The sequence below is a fragment of the Varroa destructor genome, unplaced genomic scaffold, assembly GCF_002443255.2.
Source record: "Varroa destructor unplaced genomic scaffold, Vdes_3.0 BEIS01000005.1, whole genome shotgun sequence".
NCBI classification, from domain to species: Eukaryota; Metazoa; Arthropoda; class Arachnida; order Mesostigmata; family Varroidae; genus Varroa; species Varroa destructor.
The window spans coordinates 35,829,688-35,851,612 of NW_019211458.1; the positions used below are offsets into that span (position 1 = coordinate 35,829,688).

Here is a 21,925-nt window from a genome sequence, read left to right on the forward strand (position 1 = left end):
ACGTTACTAAAGAACAGGCGGAATTGTTTGTCGCAGAAAAAATTATGTAGGGAGTCGAGTGGGTTTTCATCTGACTTCGTGGAATGAGTCGCCGTAAAGATCCTAAACAGCGCATTTTTCTGTTACATAGGTCGACGCGTTGGTTTTCACATAGAACATAGTTTATCGCGAGGTCACAGTTCAGTAATTTACTTGCCGAATTTCCAACGGAGGGTGAACTTAGGGTCGCCATCCAACGTTCGTCAATAAATACCAACATAAACATCTCGTGTACCGGATAAGTACTGCTAAGTCTAGTCTTAGTGACAAACGATCGAAAACGATACAAATAAGCGCGAGCGACGAGATTCCCTAACCCATTTTGCCAACGCTGACTGATGTATATGCTTCATTTCCCCTATTTAAAAGGACGATTCGAACTAACGAAGGTCTAGCATATATTTCTCGCGTGCCCCTCGCCTGTAGTGGGCATCCTGCGGCGGACAAATCGCTTCACCTACTGTCATATGTTGTTGTAGATGTTTTTCCCTGTTAAAATCCCAACTCCTCCCTAAGGTACCGACTGAACCGATTGCATCAGCTCTCGCCTACCAGAATGAGTGCCTCTGAGCAAGTGTAGGGTCGCCTACATCAGCATCCGAAATGCCAGCAGATGGGTGTATTTAGCAGCAGTAGCTATCTGCTACGTACCGGATCAGTAGTGGGCAAACAAGATATATTAACGTCAGAGACAGGAGAGAGAGAGAGAGAGAGAGAGAGAGAGATGACGTAGCCAACGCACAGTATAGCAGTCCGTTAGCACGTAACTGAGGTGATTCTCAATAACTCGCCATTGGTTACAACCGCACAGATCGTTGCTGGCTGCTGTCGTCACTGGTAAAGGTATATAGGAGGGATAGCCTAATAGTGTGCTCCGGCGGAACCCACTACAGGAATTTGAACTATAATAATCGACAGTCGAAACTTGATAAATTTGCTTACGCTAACTGACGTATACTGGTCATTTCCCCTACTTTTTAGGAGGACAATTTAAACAAATGACCGTCTACCGTCCATTTCTTGCCTGCCCGTCGCCTGCACTGGGCACACTTCGGCAAAGACTTCACGCTCATTTCCCACACTCGGCATTTAGTATCTTCCTCCACCTCTGCACCGACCAGGGCATTTAACTGGGTGTCGTGCTGCTGCTGCTGCTGCTGCTGCTGCGACTGATGGCGTTGACATGACGATAGTAGTTAGTTGTTGCTTTGTAGCGGCGACCGCGACCACGACAATGGCCACGGTCGCTCGGCGACAGGAGTAGGAACAGCAGCAGCAGCGGCAGCCGCCAGCGTCACGGTATCTGGTGGCATGCTTGTTATCTGCTAACCATATCGGTGCCACCGTACACGATATGTCTGTCAGTGCATCTCCGGCTTTTCAGATGAATCCACGCATCGGTTCGTGCGGTTTATCGGCGGAACAAGTACCACCAGCCCGATACTGCGGCTACTTAGCGCAAGGGAAATCCGAGAAGCGGATGTGCTCTTCAGATCGACATAGACTTCATATCAATACTGACTCTAAAGATGGAGGGAGACGTGTGGGTGATGCACAAATGAACAGACAGAAAAGGCGAGTTCGGGTAGAGTGGCCCGACGGCGAACGCTTAGTTGGGGGCCAGTCGCGTATGTGGAGCTAGCCGTGGGAACGCCTTTAGTTCGTACAGCAAATAAGTAGGATACGCGCTACGAACAGTATGTAGGCGGATCTTTCTGCCGTGAGTTACGGGGGAAACAACACTACCCCTATTGCTGCTGGAGGGTTAACTGGAAGCGCCAACGGAGCGGCATGTACGATAAGCGCCTTTGACGTCCATTTTAAGAAGATTGTGAAAGGCAAAACACGCCAATGGGCTAGCTGACATTTGCCCATAGTGCAAGAAGCGAACGCAAATGCTGATTGACCATTTGACTCAAGACTGCTAACCGACGTTTGCCTGCGTTCGCGTATTTTTGTAGCAATACGAAAGAAAGGAAAACAAAAAAACACCAAAAAATCTTCAGGATTATTGGCCAATCACACTAACTAGGACACAAACAAAAGAAAGCAAATATATACATCTGTACGCGGGAACGACACAATTGATCTACACACACTATTAGGAAAATCACTTCATAGTTTACTAACGTTCTAAACATGTCGATTGTGATGCGATAATTATAACTTTAATGACAATGATAATAACGATGCCGTTCATGGTTTTCATGATCTTAAGCGTGACGAAACTTCAACTGCTCCGTGCGAAAGGCAACGGCAAGTAATATGGTAACCAGTAGTAGAATTATAATTGATTATTATTCTTCTTATTGTTACTAAATGCAGGCAGTCGCGTACATAGTTGTGATGCTCACTCGAAAGCAGACTTGCCCGCGGTCAGGAAGGCCAAAAAAAAATAGACGCGGCTAACCGACGGCGTACGATCGTCGTCAGCGTCGGTAAAGCAATGCGATACGACACGATAAGAAAGTCTCGGGATTTACCTTCGACACGAGTCTCACAGCGCTACGAATGCCAAGGGTATACCAACATAACTGTTCATACAGCTGTACGAAAAGTGCGTGCTCAATTGATGACGGTGCTAAGTCTTATACAGAAATCGACTGGGGAACTCCGTCGCCTGATTTGTTGCATTCAGTTTATCTTATCAGCTAGAGGCACATCGGCAGCCCCAACAACAACAACAACATTATTAAAACTGTCAGAAGAAGTCCAGCAATGGCGATTGGAACAGTCCACGGAGTTGCCGGCAGTAGCCGAAGGGGTGATCTTAGCAGTTCCCCATCGAAGTGGCTGACAGCAGGGTAGTAACGCACCCGTTTGGGTTCTTGATGGATTAGTGACACCGGGATAGCGCTAATCTGCACAGGCGGCAAACTGTTTCTTGGTGATGGTGGCAAAAACAACCGATCGTCGGAACCGCTGCGATATTTCTGCTATCAGCTGATCCCTACGTGGCCTTACGGATGACTGTAATGTCCATGAGGGGCACTTCAACCTCTGTGCATACCAGCAATAACAGAAATGCCTTTTCTTTGTACCGCAAATAGCAAATATTGGGGCCGAGCCTTCTACAAACAAATAATCAACCAGATCATCCACGACGAATACATCAAAGCGTGATCGGCGTTTCGTCTCGTACGGAAACAGTGGAACAAACGGCTACGAAAAGAATCCTATGTGATTGCATATCCAGTTTATTTTCCGATATCTCTAAGTATTGGCGCGTTATCGTATTATGAGTTATTATGCCTATAATAACAATGAATTTTGGCTGTTCTGATATCTGCAATTAGCAAGGGCTGATCTTGTCACTGAAGGTCGGAATCGACTTACCGAGCTTTGCCAGTTGTTATCGACCATTTCGCTTGTTGCTCCTATTCGATATAATCGATACATTATCATCATTCTTAGTATGTAGTAAGATTATCTGGAAAAATGGCCTATATTGTTGGTAAGGCGGCTAATGGCAGCGCGTAGACGCATCGCCAAAGCTGCTAAATATCTCTGTCCTCGACATCAAAAATCAGAATGTGGTAACTAGAAAAAATAACAAAGATGTTTTTTCGATACAGGTGAGAAGTGTCACGGCAAAGAAACAACAATATTAGATTTCACCGGATGCCCCATAGATCGCAGATTGAACACTGGGTATGAAAAGTCAGTCTGTAGTACGCGTAAACGTGCAGGTAGAATAGCTGGTTAGATTGTCCCAGACAGGAGTAATATCCGCCCTAGAAGTATCCCGATCTTTGCGCCTCATCATGTACTTAATGACAGTGCCCGTCCATCATGAACCGGTTAAGTGTCTATAGCAACGTGAGTCGTATGCATACATAGGCTGACTATCAAGTGGATTTACATGAGCCGTTACTTTGAACCCATCGATTCTGTAGGGATTCTAGACCATATGCAAGGCCTAATCAAAAACGACAGCACTGTAAGCCATCGATGCACTAGAAGGCAACGATACATTGAAAGAAAATCGCCATGTTACCGATTGATGAAACGAAGACATCCGAATAAAGAAAGCCAACATTAATCCGTAAAGCGAAATTTCCTACGAAAGCGTTGCTCAGGACACTGCAGAAATTCGTTAATAAACCCAGTTTCACATATAGATATAAGCTAAAAGATAATTTAGATTTTATGGCCGGCAAGGTGCGCATCAGTTGAGAGGGCATACATTTCGAATTGCCGCCGGCCGGCCATTCGCAACTATAGAACACAGAACTAAGTGGCTTTTTCTCGGAAAACGGATTACAAACTCTAAAGTAAGTGTCTGTCTTTCGATGCGTTTACCTTATTTTCAACAGAAAAGCAATGGCATCGGCGCTATATACAATGAGCCGAGGAGCAGCAAGCAAATGTCGAGAATTTTCTCTGTGATACACATTTGCCGGTGTGATGATCGCCTTCTCTTCATGGTTGTGGACAGCAACTACCGGGTCGAAAGGTAAAACAAACGACCGCGGCAAGGCAGGGTAGTCAACGTTGTCAAGACAATGGCCGACAGCTGGTGGTTGTGGGATACAGCATGGCGACGTAAATGATCTTTGCTCTCTGATGCCATAAAGCGAATTACCTCAGTTTGGTCTGGGATGTCGCGTGCAACCAGGAGATCGCCATCGTACGCGAACTGGATTAAGACAACTGTTATAGGTTACATTCAGTTCTCGCTCGTTCACCATTTGTGAATAGAGGTGCGAAACGAAGCACGAACACATGCCTGTATGCCTAGAACAAGCGGGTAAAAGTGCACGTATCCAGCCGTGCCGGATAACCGTTGTAGACACGCTGTGAATGTATTCAAAACATGCTAATCATCTGTTGTGGGTTCGCGTTGCGAAAACGATCTGGCCCACGCAACATAGCGACAAACGCGGCGACGCTTCCGAAGCCCTTATTTTCACCGGTAACAATCATCAATCGATGGCTCCATCGATGTCCACTGTTACTACCCCGTACACCTGATCACAGTATCAAAAACCGGTATTTCATTACGGTGACGCCACGATGTGTCTGGTACAGAATCAAACAGATAGATTTCGCTTTACATGGGGGTGACAGAGCTTTGGCTAATCGGAAGACCCCTTGCGGGGAAAGACATCGTACTGAATAAATACAGTATAACTAATAATGTTTGTTCATTTACGAGCCTTGTTTTTCTACATATCTTTCACGTGGTTTGAGGGATGCACCAGCGACTGATTGTAGGCCTGTGCATTCCGCCGATCCATGAAACTGAATAAAAACTTACAGAATGACAACTGTCATATATTAGTTCCACTGGCTAAGTCATGCTCATTATTTGGTACTTCGGAATACTGTGAAACGTTGTTGTTGTTTTGCGTGTGTTCCGCAGCCGATGTGGTTTAAATATGTAGATAGTTTTACGAGAAGTTTCTAATAGTTTCTCATGGTTGCATTACACAGTGTCCTCAGGGGCTCACTCTGATTTGTCGTTCATTTGGGAGCTTAGTGTCTGCTACCCACTTGGCCTGCTACCGCCACGGTTTCAGGCACAACATACAGGGAGTGCATTACGCAGCCTATAATGAGCCCGTCCTGCCTCTCTATAGACCCTTTAAGCTATAATTAGTGTTTAGTAATCCCATGATCGCCGTCAGATGTTACCGCTATCGTTGGCTGACGTGGCATTGCGTTGCGGCTAAGTGGGAGAGCGTTGATCAAAGCCATTGTATTGTAGATGACATAGGCGAACCTACGATACGTTTTTTGGTAAGGCTCTGTTGATGGGTCTTGCAAAGATTTTTGTCAACCACCGCCCTTCACGGACTCCACCAGTATAAAAACAGCGCACATGAATACCTTCCAGGCTCCATTTCCTTCTTCCAGATGCAAAGAGCACGGGTAATGGCTACTTGTTGTAGCGACTCAGCTTTTTTTGTGGTAGATATAAAGCAGTGTTTTCTATAACGCTAGTTCAGGATAACATCGGTGCGCGCGCGCACGTATATATTGTGTGCGCTTAACATGCGTCCTCGTTCGTAACATGAGTTTTACCTAGAATCAGCATTTCGGCCCCTCGTTAGACCGAACCTACTTAACCAAAATTCATATATATATATATATATATATGTATAGCGAAATGGAGAATGTCTATTTTTAAAAAGCTTGGTGAAAACACATATTTAGTTCTGCAGGGTGCCGATGGACTCATTTTTCATAGACGAATTTATTCAATGAAAGTGCCGTTCGTTTCGATCATGTGATTTCAGGCCAAGACCGTATGCTTAAAACTATTTCTCCAAAACGGATCACCTTTTTAATAGTATTTGTAAGGCAAGCGGCGTTACTGGGTGTAGGCTCGTTTCGTCCACACGTATTGATGTAAAAAAAGCTGGAGATTTACACTTTGTGCAGACAGCGTTTAAAAAGTCCTAAAAATCCATGATTCTATAAAAGTCAAAAGCTGCAAAACTTCTCAAAAGCTAACGGCTGAAACGTGTCTAGAAGACTGCGATGTAGTAATTTCTATATATGTAAACCTTAAAAAAATCAAATAGTCTAGTTGACCGTCAGTGATAGGTTTAATGTAACGTACGGCCAACGAGGCTCGTTCTGTGCGAAACTATTGGACAATAGCTGATCTTTGCTCCTATTCCGATAAACCTTGCGCTTTTGCCATAATACCATGAGGTTTGTTTTGAAATAAAATCTTGTGCGTAAAACTGCCTTTGTAAGAGTCTTAATTTTGTGTATTAAGAATAAACTGTCAGGCTGGACGATGTCACGTAGATAGGATGATTACCGACCGATCTGTCTAGCGGGACAAAAACCTGTAAGCATCAGAGGTAGACCCATGTTCAGAAATACAGAGAGGTAAATAACAAAGTAGAGGGTCGAATTGTGGACCGTCTGAGTGTGTGAGCCTTGTAAGTCGAAATAATTGCTGTACAGTCGTGGAAACACCTACGTATGAAAGAAGCAAAGGCACTGGGTCGCAGTTCAGCGGCGGATAAACGGCTGAATGGTGAGGGGCTTCCGATGAATTGAATACATTTCGTTAGTTACGACGAGCACAGTCGAGCTGAAGCAGTGTGACTGCCCATCTGATCACTGAATTATGGGCTACAGACGATTAGATCTTTTTTTCATCCTCTATGCTCGTGCATGACTACTCGTTGTAGCTTTGCGGTCCCGAATCCGGTCTTGGGATGACTATCCGTCTCGTTATAACTCCGATCTCCATTCAAACATTGCTTAGCGATTACGATGCTTTTTCGCAAAAAAGCGTTAGCGTTTGTTCGGGTGGTCACTTTTTGACGATGCATATGTGCACGTTTACTAATTATTGTTATTAGTAATGTAAGTATCACACGCGTGTGAGGGCTTTACATAAAAACTAAAAGGGCGAAGAGAAAAATCAAAATATGAGTACGGCGACAAAACACCAACAACGACAATGAGGCCCGAGTGGCTCATCGGGACGAAGTAACTTTCTATAATGCATCTAAACGCTCATCACTATAATAGCACTAGCAGGAGTTCTGCCCGACTGCGAAGGGCGATCAATGCCGTTTCAGTTTAGCCCAACAATTTACCCGGCGGCTATCCACGTGCAGATTGCAATGCCTGCCCTTCATCATAACGATACATCGACAGACAACTCGATCATCAGCCATTTAAATATGCAACAGACAATGTAAGAAGGCGGATCGGTAGCAGTAGCAGCAATAAATATTTAGTGGAAGGCTTGGTGACGGCAAATCTATATCCGACTCGAGCGTTGAGGTTGAAGCTATGCGAAGAGTTAATTTATTACTCTTGATGTGGCCCATCTAGCCAACGGCCTCAGTTGTAGAGCAAACATGCTGGATCGAGCCGACGGACGAAATAGCAGCTAAGATTTGGCAAGCTGCGTTGGACCCATCAAGCTAAGGGGAAGCTGCTGTCATGGTCATGATGCCCGGGTTCATACATGGGGAATGGAAGTTGCGCAAGCAAGTTCATGGCTCTTATTTTGTCTCAATATACGGTTAATATTATTAGTATTCTTAGATTTGGACTTTCCCAATACATATGCCACAGCGATGGGGCTTACCGCATATAACGTAAAAAGCGTTGCGTAACAGCGGATATGATAAGCAATAACGATAACAGACTTTTATAAAAGTCTGCTAAAAGAAGCAGCAATAATGATCATGGTGTCGTTAGGCTAGCACTATCACAGAACAACGCTATAGACATATAGGGAAGACGTAATTAAACAGCATTTTCTCTCGTATATACTAAATAATTGGTGAAACTGTAAAGTGCTTCACTGAAATCTCAACTTTCTTCTGCGTAATAGTCATTGAATTTGAAACAGAAGCTCATCATAGAAAAGTTCGGGGCTGCGGGAAAAGTTAATGTTTAGGATAGGCACTAGGTAAAGGGCAATTTTTTTCGGCCATGCAATTAACAATTGTGGCACCTAAGAGTACTCGACAGAAAATGTCCGATCCTTGTTGATCTTTATTGTGTGCGCGTCTCTGTCTATGTGAAATGGGCGATATCTAGCTAGACTTATGGAAGGGTCTTCCGCAGTAGTTGCCGAAACGATCGTAATTAGTTGTCTCTGGGATTTTGGGTTGGCAAATTCGATCAGCTCTGAATCAGCTTGAAGGTGATGTACGCGTCACGTTTCGGAACTGTTCATGCCTCAAGCGACAAACAGACGCAACATTATTATGGTAATCATGATGAATAATTTTCGTGTTTGTATAACATTAATATGATTTTAGGCTGTTGTTTTTGTTTGCTCGGCAGCTGCTATAAGTGTCGGGTCAAAATTTCGACTTCGGCGGAAGCTATATTTAGGAACTATATTCGCCTTATTCATTGACCAGTCGTGATACTGCTCAGGGTTTGGAGTTCGTGATGCAAATGGCTGTGAGTAAGGGCTTCACTCGACCATTTGACGGCCTGTTTAGAGGCGCACCGATAGCCTACTGATTCTTTCCTGGTACTACCTACTACCTAATTTGACATGCGTACACGGGAATGCCTTATGACAGCGTTCATTTTAAAGGTTACGTTACACGAACCTCGAATCGAAGTCGACGCTTTCCGATCAACAGCTGTTTTCCTAACTTTATCTCATTTCGTCTTGGCCGCATAAATGGTGGTGTTTCTATTCGTCAGCATGTAGTTTTGTGTCTGGTCAAAAAGCTTGACCTTAACTCGCTGTAGTAGGCCATACAAGGAGAAAGACATTCGGCAAAATTATATAAATAGCCTGCTTGCTTCATGCTTAAATATACTCCTTTTAAATATGGGGAATGAGCTACGTTGAATTAGGCGGTGATGTCATTAGCTCTTACCTGATACTGCTGTTGGCTATTTTCGGGAACATTATGTTCCGTCAGTTGATTTGTTTCCTTCTTTAAGTTCTATGACCTTCATGTTTCAGAATAGAGCACGTGTGGGTCTGCCACTTGAAATTACCACAGAAAATGTTTGCACTCCAACAATCTCTTGCGTTATGGGAGCGCAACGTAAAGCTATATTGAGTTCACCCTGACTAGCGGCAGGTGAACGAAGGGATAGCTAACAGTACACTTTCCAGGCCGGCGTTACGTCAAACACTGTATATTTACAATTACATCAGATCATTAATTTTCATAAGATTGTTGGAACAACCAGCGAGCCTATCCTACTGGGGCCGGTATTTCAACTAACTTGCATAGTTATGTAATAGGACAACAACATTTTCTCTGTAATCTGTACCCGACGTCTTGCGGAATGGAGATCATTGTCCTGGGTTCTCTGTTGGCTCTAAAAGCCTCGATTCCGCGCGTGACCTTGCTATCGGAACTAGCTATCACTACTTAGCATGATACCTGTTTCGCTGTGTGTTATGATATACGCAATAATTGCACCAAGTGAGGATTGTTGAGATGATCATAAGTCCTTGCACTCCTCTACAATCAGTGCCAAACCTACACAATTTTATTATCTTCCCGTACAATAGTAAAAAGATACGGCAGCTTGAACGATCTCGAACTCGTACAAACTCGCCGCCGATAGCTCCACTGCGCCGCGGTGTTCCGCAGTGCTGCTCTCCTGTAGGAGCTAACAAACGCTATTTGGTACAGGATTGATCTTGTGATGTGGGTACTGCCATACCGGGTGAATGTGGTAGGCATCAACAATCAAGCATTTCAACCGCTTCATCGACATCACCGATGCAAGAAATGTGTGCAGTTAAAGGTGATAGATTATAAACCTATGACTGTAGATATGTATCGTCAACATCGTTTGACGTGAGCTCGATCGTCCCCCGATAACAACTCCTGAAATGTTATTGAAGGATAATATTTCATGAGATTGTAGGGTCACATTTAAAGAAAACAGAGCATTAGCAGACCTTAAAGATTTATATTTTTACAAATGGACATTATAAGTCTAGCTTGGTAATACGGCGGGGAATGAACAAGCAAACAAAGCGATCAGGCAAAAAAACACCGAAAAACTGTTCTCTCGCTTAAGCACTCATCTATCCACTTTTCTCCATAGCTGACCCACCGCCAAAGGCCTCGGGTTCTGTTTTGCTTTACTTTAAAGACTTATCGGGATAGGACCAAACCATACACATATGGTCCTTCTGATTCCTAACCGGACTTCTAACAACGGAGCAAAGAGTAGTGCACGCCCAGATTTGAACCTGAGCCACCTGGCATGTTGCTAATCACTGCACTATGACGAGAGCACCATTCCGTGCACTAGCGACTAGTCAAAAGAACTGCCCATACTCAGCATACGGTTTTAAATAGAACGAACAAAAATAAAGTAAGTCGATCTTGTTGCAAATATGCCCGTTTCTTCCGTATTCATCTCGCGACGATTTTAGCAACAAGGATTCCTTCAAATTTGGCAGGTTTAACCAGTCGTTCTGAATGTAGAAAGCAGTTACTGGTATTTAGTATTTTCATGGTCTCTGATGATAACCCTGCGTTAGCAGAATTTCTTCAACTTTCGATCCATCCCGCTGAAAACGGTGTACGCTCTATACAGTCTCACACAGAATATGGCTGTTGATGACATCGCCGAATCTTTCGACAACGATTGTAAAAATTGCGGCACTCATGTAGACACTGTGCTTATACGTACGTCGCTGTGGGTCCGTCTAATCGTCGCCTTGACGCCTACTACTTGTCGGTTTTTGACCTGGATCCTTCTTGTGTGCACCTTTGTTACTATCCATTAGTTCTTTATGGATAGGCACAACCTACGAAGAGTTGCCAGTGTGATGGTGTTTGATGTCCCTGGCCCGCTGACTGTTACTGACACACAGTAACACTGAACACTGGCAAGAAAATATCGCGCTAGACACGTAAAGGCAAGGTAACCAGCGAAACGTGACGAAGGCACGTGACCACGTTCATGCCAGCGAAGACGATGTGGTAACTTTCAGATATTGAAGCACATAGCAGCTAACGCCACATACACAGTTTACTGTCCTGGCAATCATATTAAATGTACGTATCTGTAGGGCATAAATCGTAATTTGATGAATTCTGTCAAACTGCCACATTCGTTTATGTGACGTGAACCAGTGCCGTTATAATTGTCAATGCAGTAGTGATTGAATAACAACATCGAGATAAACTCACACTGATAATAGTTTATGTAGTAAAAACCGTTTGTAGATTTCGTGCCTAATCTCATTCACGATGATACTGAACTGAAATTACGTGTCGTTTACACCTTTGGCCAGACAGAAGATTGTTTACACCTTCGCCCGTCTAGATACAAACCTGAATTTTACCCCTAAGCCGTTATGTCATCTATAGCAACATTATAATTCTCAATGCCACGGTTATGTCATCTAGTTTTTGGCTAACGCGGATTACCACTAACGAATTACTCGATCTAGAAATTTGTAGTCTTTATCGCTGCGTGCAGCTCATATATATATATATATATATATATAGGCTGCTGTACTGGCGAAGCGGCAACAAAGTCGCCCGTAGTAGGTAAACAGCTATGGCCATTTTTGTAGTCGCATGACTCATCCGATTACCGGGAGCCGGACAGACAAACTGACTGACTGACCGATAGACATAGACAACGCTGCCTTTTTCTCTGTGTACTTACGTCTTGGCAACAACAGCAGCGATTGCGTCTGTCTAGCGGCTAGCGTCAACGCGTCCACCCACTGCTACTGCTGCTATGTATTTTAAAGCCTTGCCGCTTTCGGATGACGACGAATCACGCGGTCGACTGGCTTGTACACGCGACCCAGCGTGTAAACGTGGGTACGGCATTGTGTTGATATAGTATAATACACGGTAACCAGTCACTGAACTCGAATACTGCAAACATCCGCCGCTGACCGCTCTCGTTTCTCCTCCGGTCCCCGAAACAACGAATCCGCCAGGCGACCGAACTCCGATCATATACTCAACCGCCATCTTCTTCGTGCTGTTGGCAGTCGCCATTGGGCGCCGTTTCTACCATTACTGTCACCGTTGTAGCCGTTGGCACATTACAGGAGTTGAAACGAAACTCCTCATGCACTTTTGTACTCTCTAGGATTATCTACGGGGGGCAACATCCCATTCACTTCTGCGATTCTTCTGCAGTGGCGGCCAGGGTGAAGTAGTGTCGTTGTTGAGCCATCGTATTTCGGTAGCACTGCCAGCACAAGAACTGACCAGCATAAACGAGCGCCAATATCGTTTTGTTTCTAGAAGGTTAATAAGTTTCTGGGTTGTACGTGAGTGACTATATGTTCGTGGATGCTTGTGCTTATGACCGGCGGCATTTGGCAAATAAGTCTGTATAAATGCTTTTGTGTATGCCAGCCGAACGCGTTTCCCAGTGGGAATACACATGAGCGGAATGCTTATCTCGTAAAATCGGCAACGAAAAGAGCTCTAGGTGGTGGTCGGGGGAAGGACCAACTACAAGGAGCTAAAAATAGCGAACGGTAGCAGGGTCGAAACATCAGGGCGACCGGACCAGATAGTTGTCTGTGGACTACAACCCGCAGTCATAAACCCGGACGCCGTGGGACGAAACATCACGCTGCTTGTCAGAATGACTCAGCGCCTGTCCATCCATGATCCGAGCTTGATTCGCTTGTGTTCGCAGTCCGTGAATACTGCGACAATTTTTTTGTTTGGACATGTATAAATATATATGTATATATATGCGTGTGGACCAATTGCCATGGCTATTACAACGGTTCGATTGCATTCTAATTCTGTGCTAAAAATCCTACTGGTGTACAAGTAAAAATATGCGAATGAGTGTTTCTTGGTTTTATATTATACTGTTTATAACACTTTTATTTTCCAGGCAGAATTTCGAATCACCGTCCATTTCCATATTCGGAACGTAGGCTTTTTTTTCTGTCATGACAGATCTAAATTGAAGTCCGAAAGCAAGTCGATTAGCAAGCCTGTTGCTCAGCTCTACGCACTTTGGCTTCTACGATGCGACGTTTAAACGTCGTTGGCGTGACAAGAAAGATGCGACACAGATAAATTGCTACAAATTTTTTGCCAAAAAATCAACTTGCATGACATCTGGTGGTATTCTTTTTCGTTGCGGTGTCTCCGTACTGTTGACTCGGTCGGTGGCGTTTACGTAATGGAATGCCTTGCAGGAAATTACAGATGTAACTTCTTCACAACTGCCATCACAGGCTTTCCAGGTTCTCCGAAGTGTCCAACAGACTAAAACACTCAGCGGCTCAAGCAGTAGCTGACTAATAGCAAACGAAAGGAAAAACACCTAGATATAGAATGAATTCATATGTTATTGCCACTCAAATTTGGACTTAGGAGCCGCCGACGGGATTCCCCTCATTACTTAACCTAGCCAAGTTCGTAGGTCGCAGTAGGCGGTGTCTAGGTCTATTTTTTATTTGTAGTTGTCTCAAAAACCAGAAGGCTGCAACATATACCTAGGCATTTCTCGTTCAGGTAGTCAGCTCTAGGAGGTCGATGGCTGGTACACGAAATTTCGAACATTTAAAACATAGCACTGCTTCCCTAGAAGATTTACATACTATCAATATAGCAGTGTAAGAGAGTACCCATCAATTTTATTTTCTACCTTGCTGTATCTTAGGGAAATACGTATGATTGTATTTTGTTTACGTCACAGAGTATCTGCTTTCCGTCTTTAATTTGGCCTCAATTACGAGCCACCACGGTGGCTTTCTCATCAAAAACTGAGGTTTTTCATATATATTTTTTTTGCACACTGGCTAGTGTATCGAATAACACGGCGGCCCTTAATTAATCACTTCATTTATGAGGTGACACGCCGAAGTCGAAATCGCCAGTTCCGTCTCCGAAAAGCTGGAAGATAGGTAGCAAATCAGATGCCAGGATTCCTATTTTTACATTCAACAAATAAGCATATACTATTTAGATATTGATCCACGCAATATCTGTGCCCTCCTCGTCAATCAGAAGGTCACGAATAGTACCTCCTCGTCAATTAAACGATCGTGTAATAAGTATACATCTATGGACAATATTGTGTCGAAACAGATAGCGGCTTACTGAAATAGTGGCAAGGCGTGTACTTCCGTATACAGAGGCAGCCGCTACGACACAATAATAAATAACGATAAACATAGGTATAATAATGAGCAAATTGTTGTCAACGACGCCATACGCTGTAGTACGACGGGCAACGGCTATTGCAACCTAAGATAGTTTCTAAAAACCCTATTGGTCAACTACCCTGGAGACGCCGCGGGTAGGAGATAGGTCGTTTTCTCACGGGTCAGCCACGCGACCTAAGAGCGATATGGCATCCTATCTAAAGCAAAAGGTGACTTGCTGTCGAGGTGTGATCACTGTTCTGATACGGTAAATTCCCGTTCCTATCCGTGAGATTATCGATATAGATTACCGTCACCCATCTGTTCTTCGCCTCCTGGTGTGGTATACGCTTACAGCTTTTTGGGCCTCGTTTGTGATCAACTTAAAGCGGCGATCGATAGGCAGGTTTCTGAACTCCAACGTGTCGACGCAAATAAAAAGCTTACGTAAAGTACGTTTCTAGAGTCGATTTCAATGGCATCTTTAGTGTGATGTTTAGCACGATTGGACTCGTATGGGGTCGCGTCTTACCAAGTTATCATAATCAGTCGACGTTTTTCTACGGAGTTCTCTAGTGTCACCAGTGTGCTTAGAGGCCGTTTCGGGAGCGAGCAAGACGGCCCGGCGAGCGGGTAGCTTTCCACAAGTTGGTCGTCTCTGGACGTTTTTTCCGTCGCATTGCCCAAGCCCCCGATCGCGAGTGTGACCCAATTATTTTATTGGGTACTGGCCGCCAATGAGTTATATGTGCTACAGCTATACGCAGGAAGATCATGTGTCATCCGAGGATATTGCCCTTACCAGAAAATGCTAGAAAACCTCCAGCAAATATTCCATTCCACGAGCTCGGAGGAAGAATGCCTGCGAGGTGATACGTGTCTTGCAAGTACTATGATAGCTCCTAAAGCGAACAACAAAGAGGCGCTAAGGCAGCATCGCGCTTTCCATATCATCTTAAATATCAAAGATACTACGATCAAACAGAGTCTTCTTCTTGAAATCTTCGTGATCTTGCTATGGCGCTAAGCTATTGTAGTTCATTGGTCAATGCCGAATTAATTCTTCGGCTACCGTTACCAGTATGATTATTATTAGCTCGACTGAAGCTACGTGTTCTACGATATTTTATTGTCTCATATCAATAAGCGACTAGGTTGTCCTTCAGCTGTTCAATTAATTTTGGCGTTGCTGGTTAACGCTGACGCTGGTAGCAGCAACAACAGCTGTATCTCCCATAATTTTCACGCCAATTTCGCTGCCTTCCGCAATAATCCTTCTTAAGCAAAAAGTCAGAAGGACCCGTCTCTATTGCCACTGCGGAGCGCCGACAGAAAATGTCCAAAACGTACCACCAACACTGACTGACGCTGTTGGTAGTGCGTCGTCGGTCTCCGCTACCCCGAACGGCAGCCGCGGAAAACACGGTGGCTGCCGTTCAATCGCTGCATCGATGAAGCCGGCATAGCAGAAATCCATCTATCTGGGGATTTCCCAGTCGCCCCAGTGCAGATACGAGTGGGCCCCCATTTTCCCGTGCCTGTGACCGTGTCTATGCGATATGGGTGTGCGCGTATATCCGGGGTGTACGATTAAAAAAACAATAATACAACGACAACAGCAACAATAGTAGCGATCAGAGAACAAGAACGATCATAAATAAAATTCAAAAACTGTCCCCCCGCTTCCCCCCGCCCGTTCTCGCTGTTGTGCATTGATGCGTTGCCTTCTGCGGCCGTTTTTTTTGTTTTTGATATATTTAACGCATTTACTTTTTATCCTTATATGAATTAGTCCTTTTTAGGACTACATATATATATATATATATATATATATATAGTCAGGTATAGCTCTGACTTCTTTCTTTAGGAGTCTAAACCGAGTGAGCACTGCTGGACCTATCTGAGTACGTTGAACGGACCCACAGAGCGGTATGGCAACGATACAGGCTACTATTAGCCTTGGTGATAATAATACCTGATTTTGCTGACTTCTCTTATTTTTCCTTTCATTCCTTACTTCCCTAATTCTCCCTAATTATTAGTATCTGGTAGTAACTTTTACTAACGCTAAAACGGCATGGAAGCATGCTCGTGAGTGACGGTTACTGTGGCAACGCATTCAAAGGGATGCGTAATAACCCAGACCACGCACACCGATAAGAGCCCAGTGGTTGGCTCTACATAAATGGTAAAGAAATTTATAGCTTGACAGTGCTGACTCTAGGAGTTGAAAGTAATTGAAAAATCATCAGTATCGGTAATAATAATCATACTAATAGTAAAGCGTAAAATTCCGAATGAAAACCGCCAAAATCTAGCAGTGATTGTAAAAACACGAAGACAATATGATGCGGTAAGAAGGTAGAAATTTTTTTGCTTCGATCCCTTCGTTGTCGTAGGTATCCATGGTTGAGATCCACACAGCTGAAGTAGCAAAACAGATACATCACTGTTGACCAATGAATCAACTGAAAATAACAACAATAATTAAAGTAACATAGTAGAGACATCGAGGATGCAAACAAAGGATGATTGCATAATGTCCAAGTGTAAGAGGCCTTCGTACTTCAGGTTGGTTAATCATAAAAAGGAAAATGCTTAAGTTTAACTGATGCCAACCAGAGGACAGGTGGACCAGATGAACACAATGTTTACATACTCAACTGTTTTTATGAACTTAAGATGGCTTTGTAAACTTTGTTATCTCTCGACAGTGAGGAATTGCATAGGTTGTCGCAATCTTATTTTCATTTTATAGATATGAAATATTGCTCGACCTACCAGTTTCAATTTATGATTTTGCGATTAAGTATGGCAGTGAAATTCTCGTTCAGCACTACGCTCGATCGAGACCGGAGAGGAGATCTTATTATTAAGCGTTATATGTTTTCGCCTAGAATTCGATAAACTACAAGATTAAAGTTAAATTAATAAGATAAACTACACAGATAGATGTTGGATTCATGTTGAAACAGGTGTATACCTTCTATGCAGTCAGTTCGGCTTTTCGACAACTTCTACAGTATCAGACAAAGAGAAGTTCGAATTCGGAGCTGTTGATGCACAACGAGCTTGGTCGGGGCAAGACATCGTGGGCGTATCCCAGTTGACTGATTAAATCGTATTTATATATTTTGAAAAAGCGGCAATAGAAGTATACGGACAACATACATGGCCGATGTTATTTCTTTATAAACAGGCAGCTGAGTTTGTGATGTTGACTCGATGTTATCTTAGGTAATGCCGTCTGCGTGCATAGTGGGAAAAACAGTTTGAAGCCATTGCTTTATTCTAATTTATTCTATATTACTCTGCCATGCTATATCTATGTGATGTATAGTTACTACGACCTGAAACAATCAATGCGTATGGAGCTGGTACAAAATGTTCCATCAATCTTAGCTTTAATAATCACACAGATGGGATTCCGTTTTGGAAAGTCGTCCGGTTAGTATATTTATTTACTATCGCTGAAACTGCTTTTTGGCAAAAGTATTTGTTTTTCACTGCGATTACAGCGCGCTATCTTGAACTTTAAAATTTAGGTAATTAGGTTGCACCTAGTCATGGGAGAGCGTTGTGTGCCTATTATCGGGCAGTGCAGACGAAATGTGCGTCTTATAATGGCCGTTTAACTCGGTGACCTGTATCTCTTCAAATGATTATCATATAGGTAGAGGTCGAACTGGAAGCTTATGCGACGCTACCGCATGGTGGTGAAATAAACAAATAACAGGTAGAGAACTAACTCAATTGTTTAATGACACATTTGTTGAATTAATAATATGATTGGGTAGTGAATGTGGAAGACCGTCATATGGAACGGCAATCCAGTAAGCAATGGAAGACTTGCCTACCAGCAGGTACGGTTCCGTTCAACTCGTGACCTTATCTGTTACCGTCTAGAACTGAGCAAGATGTATATTGACAGTTGTAAAGGTTGTTACCAACCATTATAAGACACGAACGTGGTAGTGATTGGCTTGTAACTTAGGAGCACCAAGGCAAGCGTATGAAGGTTCCGAAACTGCTTAAGGACAATTAAACGTAGTGCTTCGTCGGTGTTGTTTGTTTCGGTAGCATTGTGAGCTTTGTTGTTATTTTGCCCGACTTGAATTTCCCATTTAATGATCAGCATCAAAAGCTCGAGCATACACGCGGCAAAATGGCATTCAGGAAATAATAACTATCGTTTTAGAAATTGAAGAATGCACTCTACCTTTGGGTCTCCCCTAAACACGTAAACCTCCTACTAGAAAGGCGGACGCTTGATGAGTTCATTGAAAGGTAATCGGGGAATTTCCACCTGATGGATTTCCTATGAAAATAATCTCGTGATTTTCGCTGAACGTCTTTTATTGACGGTGAGAATATTACGAGACAAATGACTATTTATGTGACTCTACCTGATGGTGAAGGAATCTGTAAGTGCGGAAAAAATTTCCAAATACGAAATGCATTTGCTCTCAGCTTCATTGAAGTATGTGGATGCCGGATTTTAGAAGACATTTACTTCACCATTTATTTGATCCTTGTGGACCATTTCTGGAACACCTTAAATAATATTTCTCAAAATTTTACTGCGTTAATCACCGTCCATTTGTTTTGATGCGGAACACAAATGAGATTTTTTCTGTTCTGCTAATACCCCTTCTCCTCCACACAATGTAATGTGTAAGTAAACACAGAAATTCACTTCAGGATACCTACGAGTGTATCTGCCCATTATACTTGCACAGATATGTGTACATACATACATACATACAAGTATTGTTGACTACTTCTTGTCTATTGGAGCCGGTCCCACCCATTACGCGTATCGTTTAGCATTAGCAGTCACATAAACGCAATCTGAAAATGCTCTATACCTGTAATCATAGCCGCGTCGCGTATGAGACTGTGGTCTTACGCGAGTTTACTAGTCATCCGTTAGTTCATTAGCATTATAGTCATCATTGCGCGGGAAAAGTTAGCGGACTTGAGTAACAACAACAACAACAACAACAATAATGACGACGACAACAACCACTGTGTAAACTAGCAATGAATGAACTGAATGAACGGTTGACGTTTGAATGAACGAATCGTTGCTACCGTCAAAGTATCTTGAATGGTGACGCTTTCCCATTGCACCATACTGCTATCACGTCCGCATGCAGCCGGTGGTGCGTTTGCTTGGCTCGGTGGTAATGATGATAGATCATTCTCGTAGTAAGCGGAGGTTGCTTCTAATGCGTACGCCACCATTTTACTACGCCGCGTTCGTTCCGGTCAATGCTTCATTGAGATCTGTTGGCGTTTTTATTGTCGTTCTAATCGTTGTTGGCGTTGTTCGTGCTGTCGCCATTTTCGTTGACGCAGGACGCCCGGCCGGCGTTGAGTAACCCGCCAGGCAACAAGTGCTGTGCGCCTGATGACTGTGGTTGGATGGCTGACGAACGGACAGGAGCCTGCCCGCTATCTTCTCTACGCTTCACGCTTCTATTGGCACCAGCAAATTTTATCTCGTCTATTATGCATTAGGCCGCAACAGATATGGCTGTGTATGACGCCGTGTAGGTTCGAGGATGCGTCGTCGTTGTTGCTGCTGCTGCCGCCGCCGCCGCCGCCACCGCCGCCGCCGCCGCTGCCACGAGCTGAATTGACTTGGTCATCTGTTCGTGCCATTTGGTAAATCCACGGTGATTCATCTTATATATAAGATTAAATGAACGATCATTTTTGTTGTATTTTTAAGGCTCCGTGTAAGCGTAGGACTGCTGAAAACGTAGCGAAAATATAGCGCCTAAGAGAGGTCTACACGTTTTTTTCTGAAATCGTTAGTTGGAAGATTAACAGGTGAAGTTGGTAAGCGGAATGAAACACGTTCATCTGCGTACCCAAATTAGGCCAATTTAATTTTATCGTCTAGCTATCGTCGATCAGTTGTAGATAAATACATGTAACGCATAACGTGCCTTATTTTGCGTGCTATGCAAATGTTTTTTTGAGCGCATAAGTCAAAGGAAGCAGTGTTGGTATCAGGCTCCTTGTAAACAAACAACAGTTGCAAGCACTGCGCATAGCTGGTATTCAATGGCCGCCTCCAGAAGTTTGGATTTCTTGGTGGGCCTTTGGAGTTGTACGGCTATTAGTGTATTCAAGTAGCACAGCTGTATGCTGTGCAGTGGGCACAGACTCTAGGCTCCTGGAACAAACAGGACGTTTTACATCTTCCGGCCGCTCGTGCATCGTACGTATAGCGACCGAAGGCCAAGCTATTATCAACAGGACTCCGCTATCTGTCGCAGGCATCCGTTTGCTGATCGTTTTGAATTACATGTCCTCTCCTCCTAAACTGGACGTCGCGAAGAAAGGATGTTGTTCTTGAGACGACAACGACTGGATGCAACAGTGTTCATTTCCTGATGAAATTCGTCCTTTTTAGCTCTTTTGGGGCTCATTGTGACGGCGAACAGCCTCTGTATTAAAGCAATCCCCTTGTCTTTTGATAGTGTCAATCATTAATACTCAAGTCACCTAAAAGTCGTCCGCAATGATATCGCAAGTCATGCTCGCGGTGTTATCACTCAATATACGAGCGCGTCTGGTTAAATATATGTGACTCTTAGAGGTACAAAAATGAGTTCTTTCGAACCCCCCGTACATCATTCGACTCATATAAGTAGACTGAGAATTTGACTCGGAAGACTGAGTCAAATCAGCTTAGCTTGATTATGAAGACATACTAATAGAAGCGCAACGCATGGCGTATATATAATACATGTCATTAGTGTAGGGTTCCGTGTAAGTTCCTTTATACTGTAACACCTAATAATTAGAGAAAACTATGGCTTTGGTATAAAAGCTAGCTATAAATTGACTTGTACATTTAAACAGCGAATTTGATCGCAGTCTTATTCGGGCAGTTCTAGCAATTAACAGGGGAAGCTCCACACTGGGCATTCAGGCGGTAGAAGAGCACGTCGAGTAGTGCTAACAGAGCTCTGCAGTATTTTACGATAATCATTTAAAAAGATTTACTTCTCTATACTTTGAAGTAATTGGTTAGTATCACACACATACACATGTTCAGACAGGTGCCTTCACCAGTCTAGATTACCTTTGATGGGCTCGAGAGAGCGACAGTTGTTTCGGTCATCACAAGAGGTATTCTAGATTCGATCGGAATTAATGGATCTACGAAGCACCGGCTCACCTAAACACGTATAGCACTCTCTTAGAACGATCCCTATATGCGATTTTCTGAAACACGTTAATGCCCCTCTTTTTCAATTGGTTGGAGTAGTGCTGGTTGTAACATATATATATATA

The 21,925-nt window shown here is 43.6% G+C and overlaps 1 protein-coding gene and 1 long non-coding RNA gene across 7 annotated transcripts in view; one reads left to right on the plus strand and one right to left on the minus strand.

Moving 5' to 3' along the window:
• LOC111252099 (uncharacterized) overlaps positions 1-21,925 on the plus strand; it is a 49,713-nt gene that overhangs the window by 17,683 nt on the left and 10,105 nt on the right. Inside the window, exon 2 of one of the 5 annotated variants that reach the window (XM_086991593.1) lies at positions 4,356-4,495. The exons of the other annotated variants lie outside the window; for them this stretch is intronic. Within the exon in view, the coding sequence (XP_086847719.1) occupies positions 4,407-4,495 (89 nt within the window). The 5' untranslated portion in view covers positions 4,356-4,406. The remainder of the gene's footprint in view (positions 1-4,355; positions 4,496-21,925) is intronic. 5 annotated transcript variants of the gene reach the window in all.
• Positions 9,936-21,870, minus strand: LOC147755619 (uncharacterized). 2 transcript variants are annotated; one of them, XR_015329386.1, is made up of 4 exons: positions 19,018-21,870; positions 17,393-17,519; positions 11,158-17,079; positions 9,936-10,340 (listed from the first exon to the last, which is right to left on the minus strand). It is a non-coding gene; the product is annotated as an uncharacterized LOC147755619 (long non-coding RNA). The 2 variants fall into 2 exon arrangements; XR_015329385.1 differs by lacking the exon at positions 9,936-10,340 and having other exon boundaries at positions 10,846-17,079.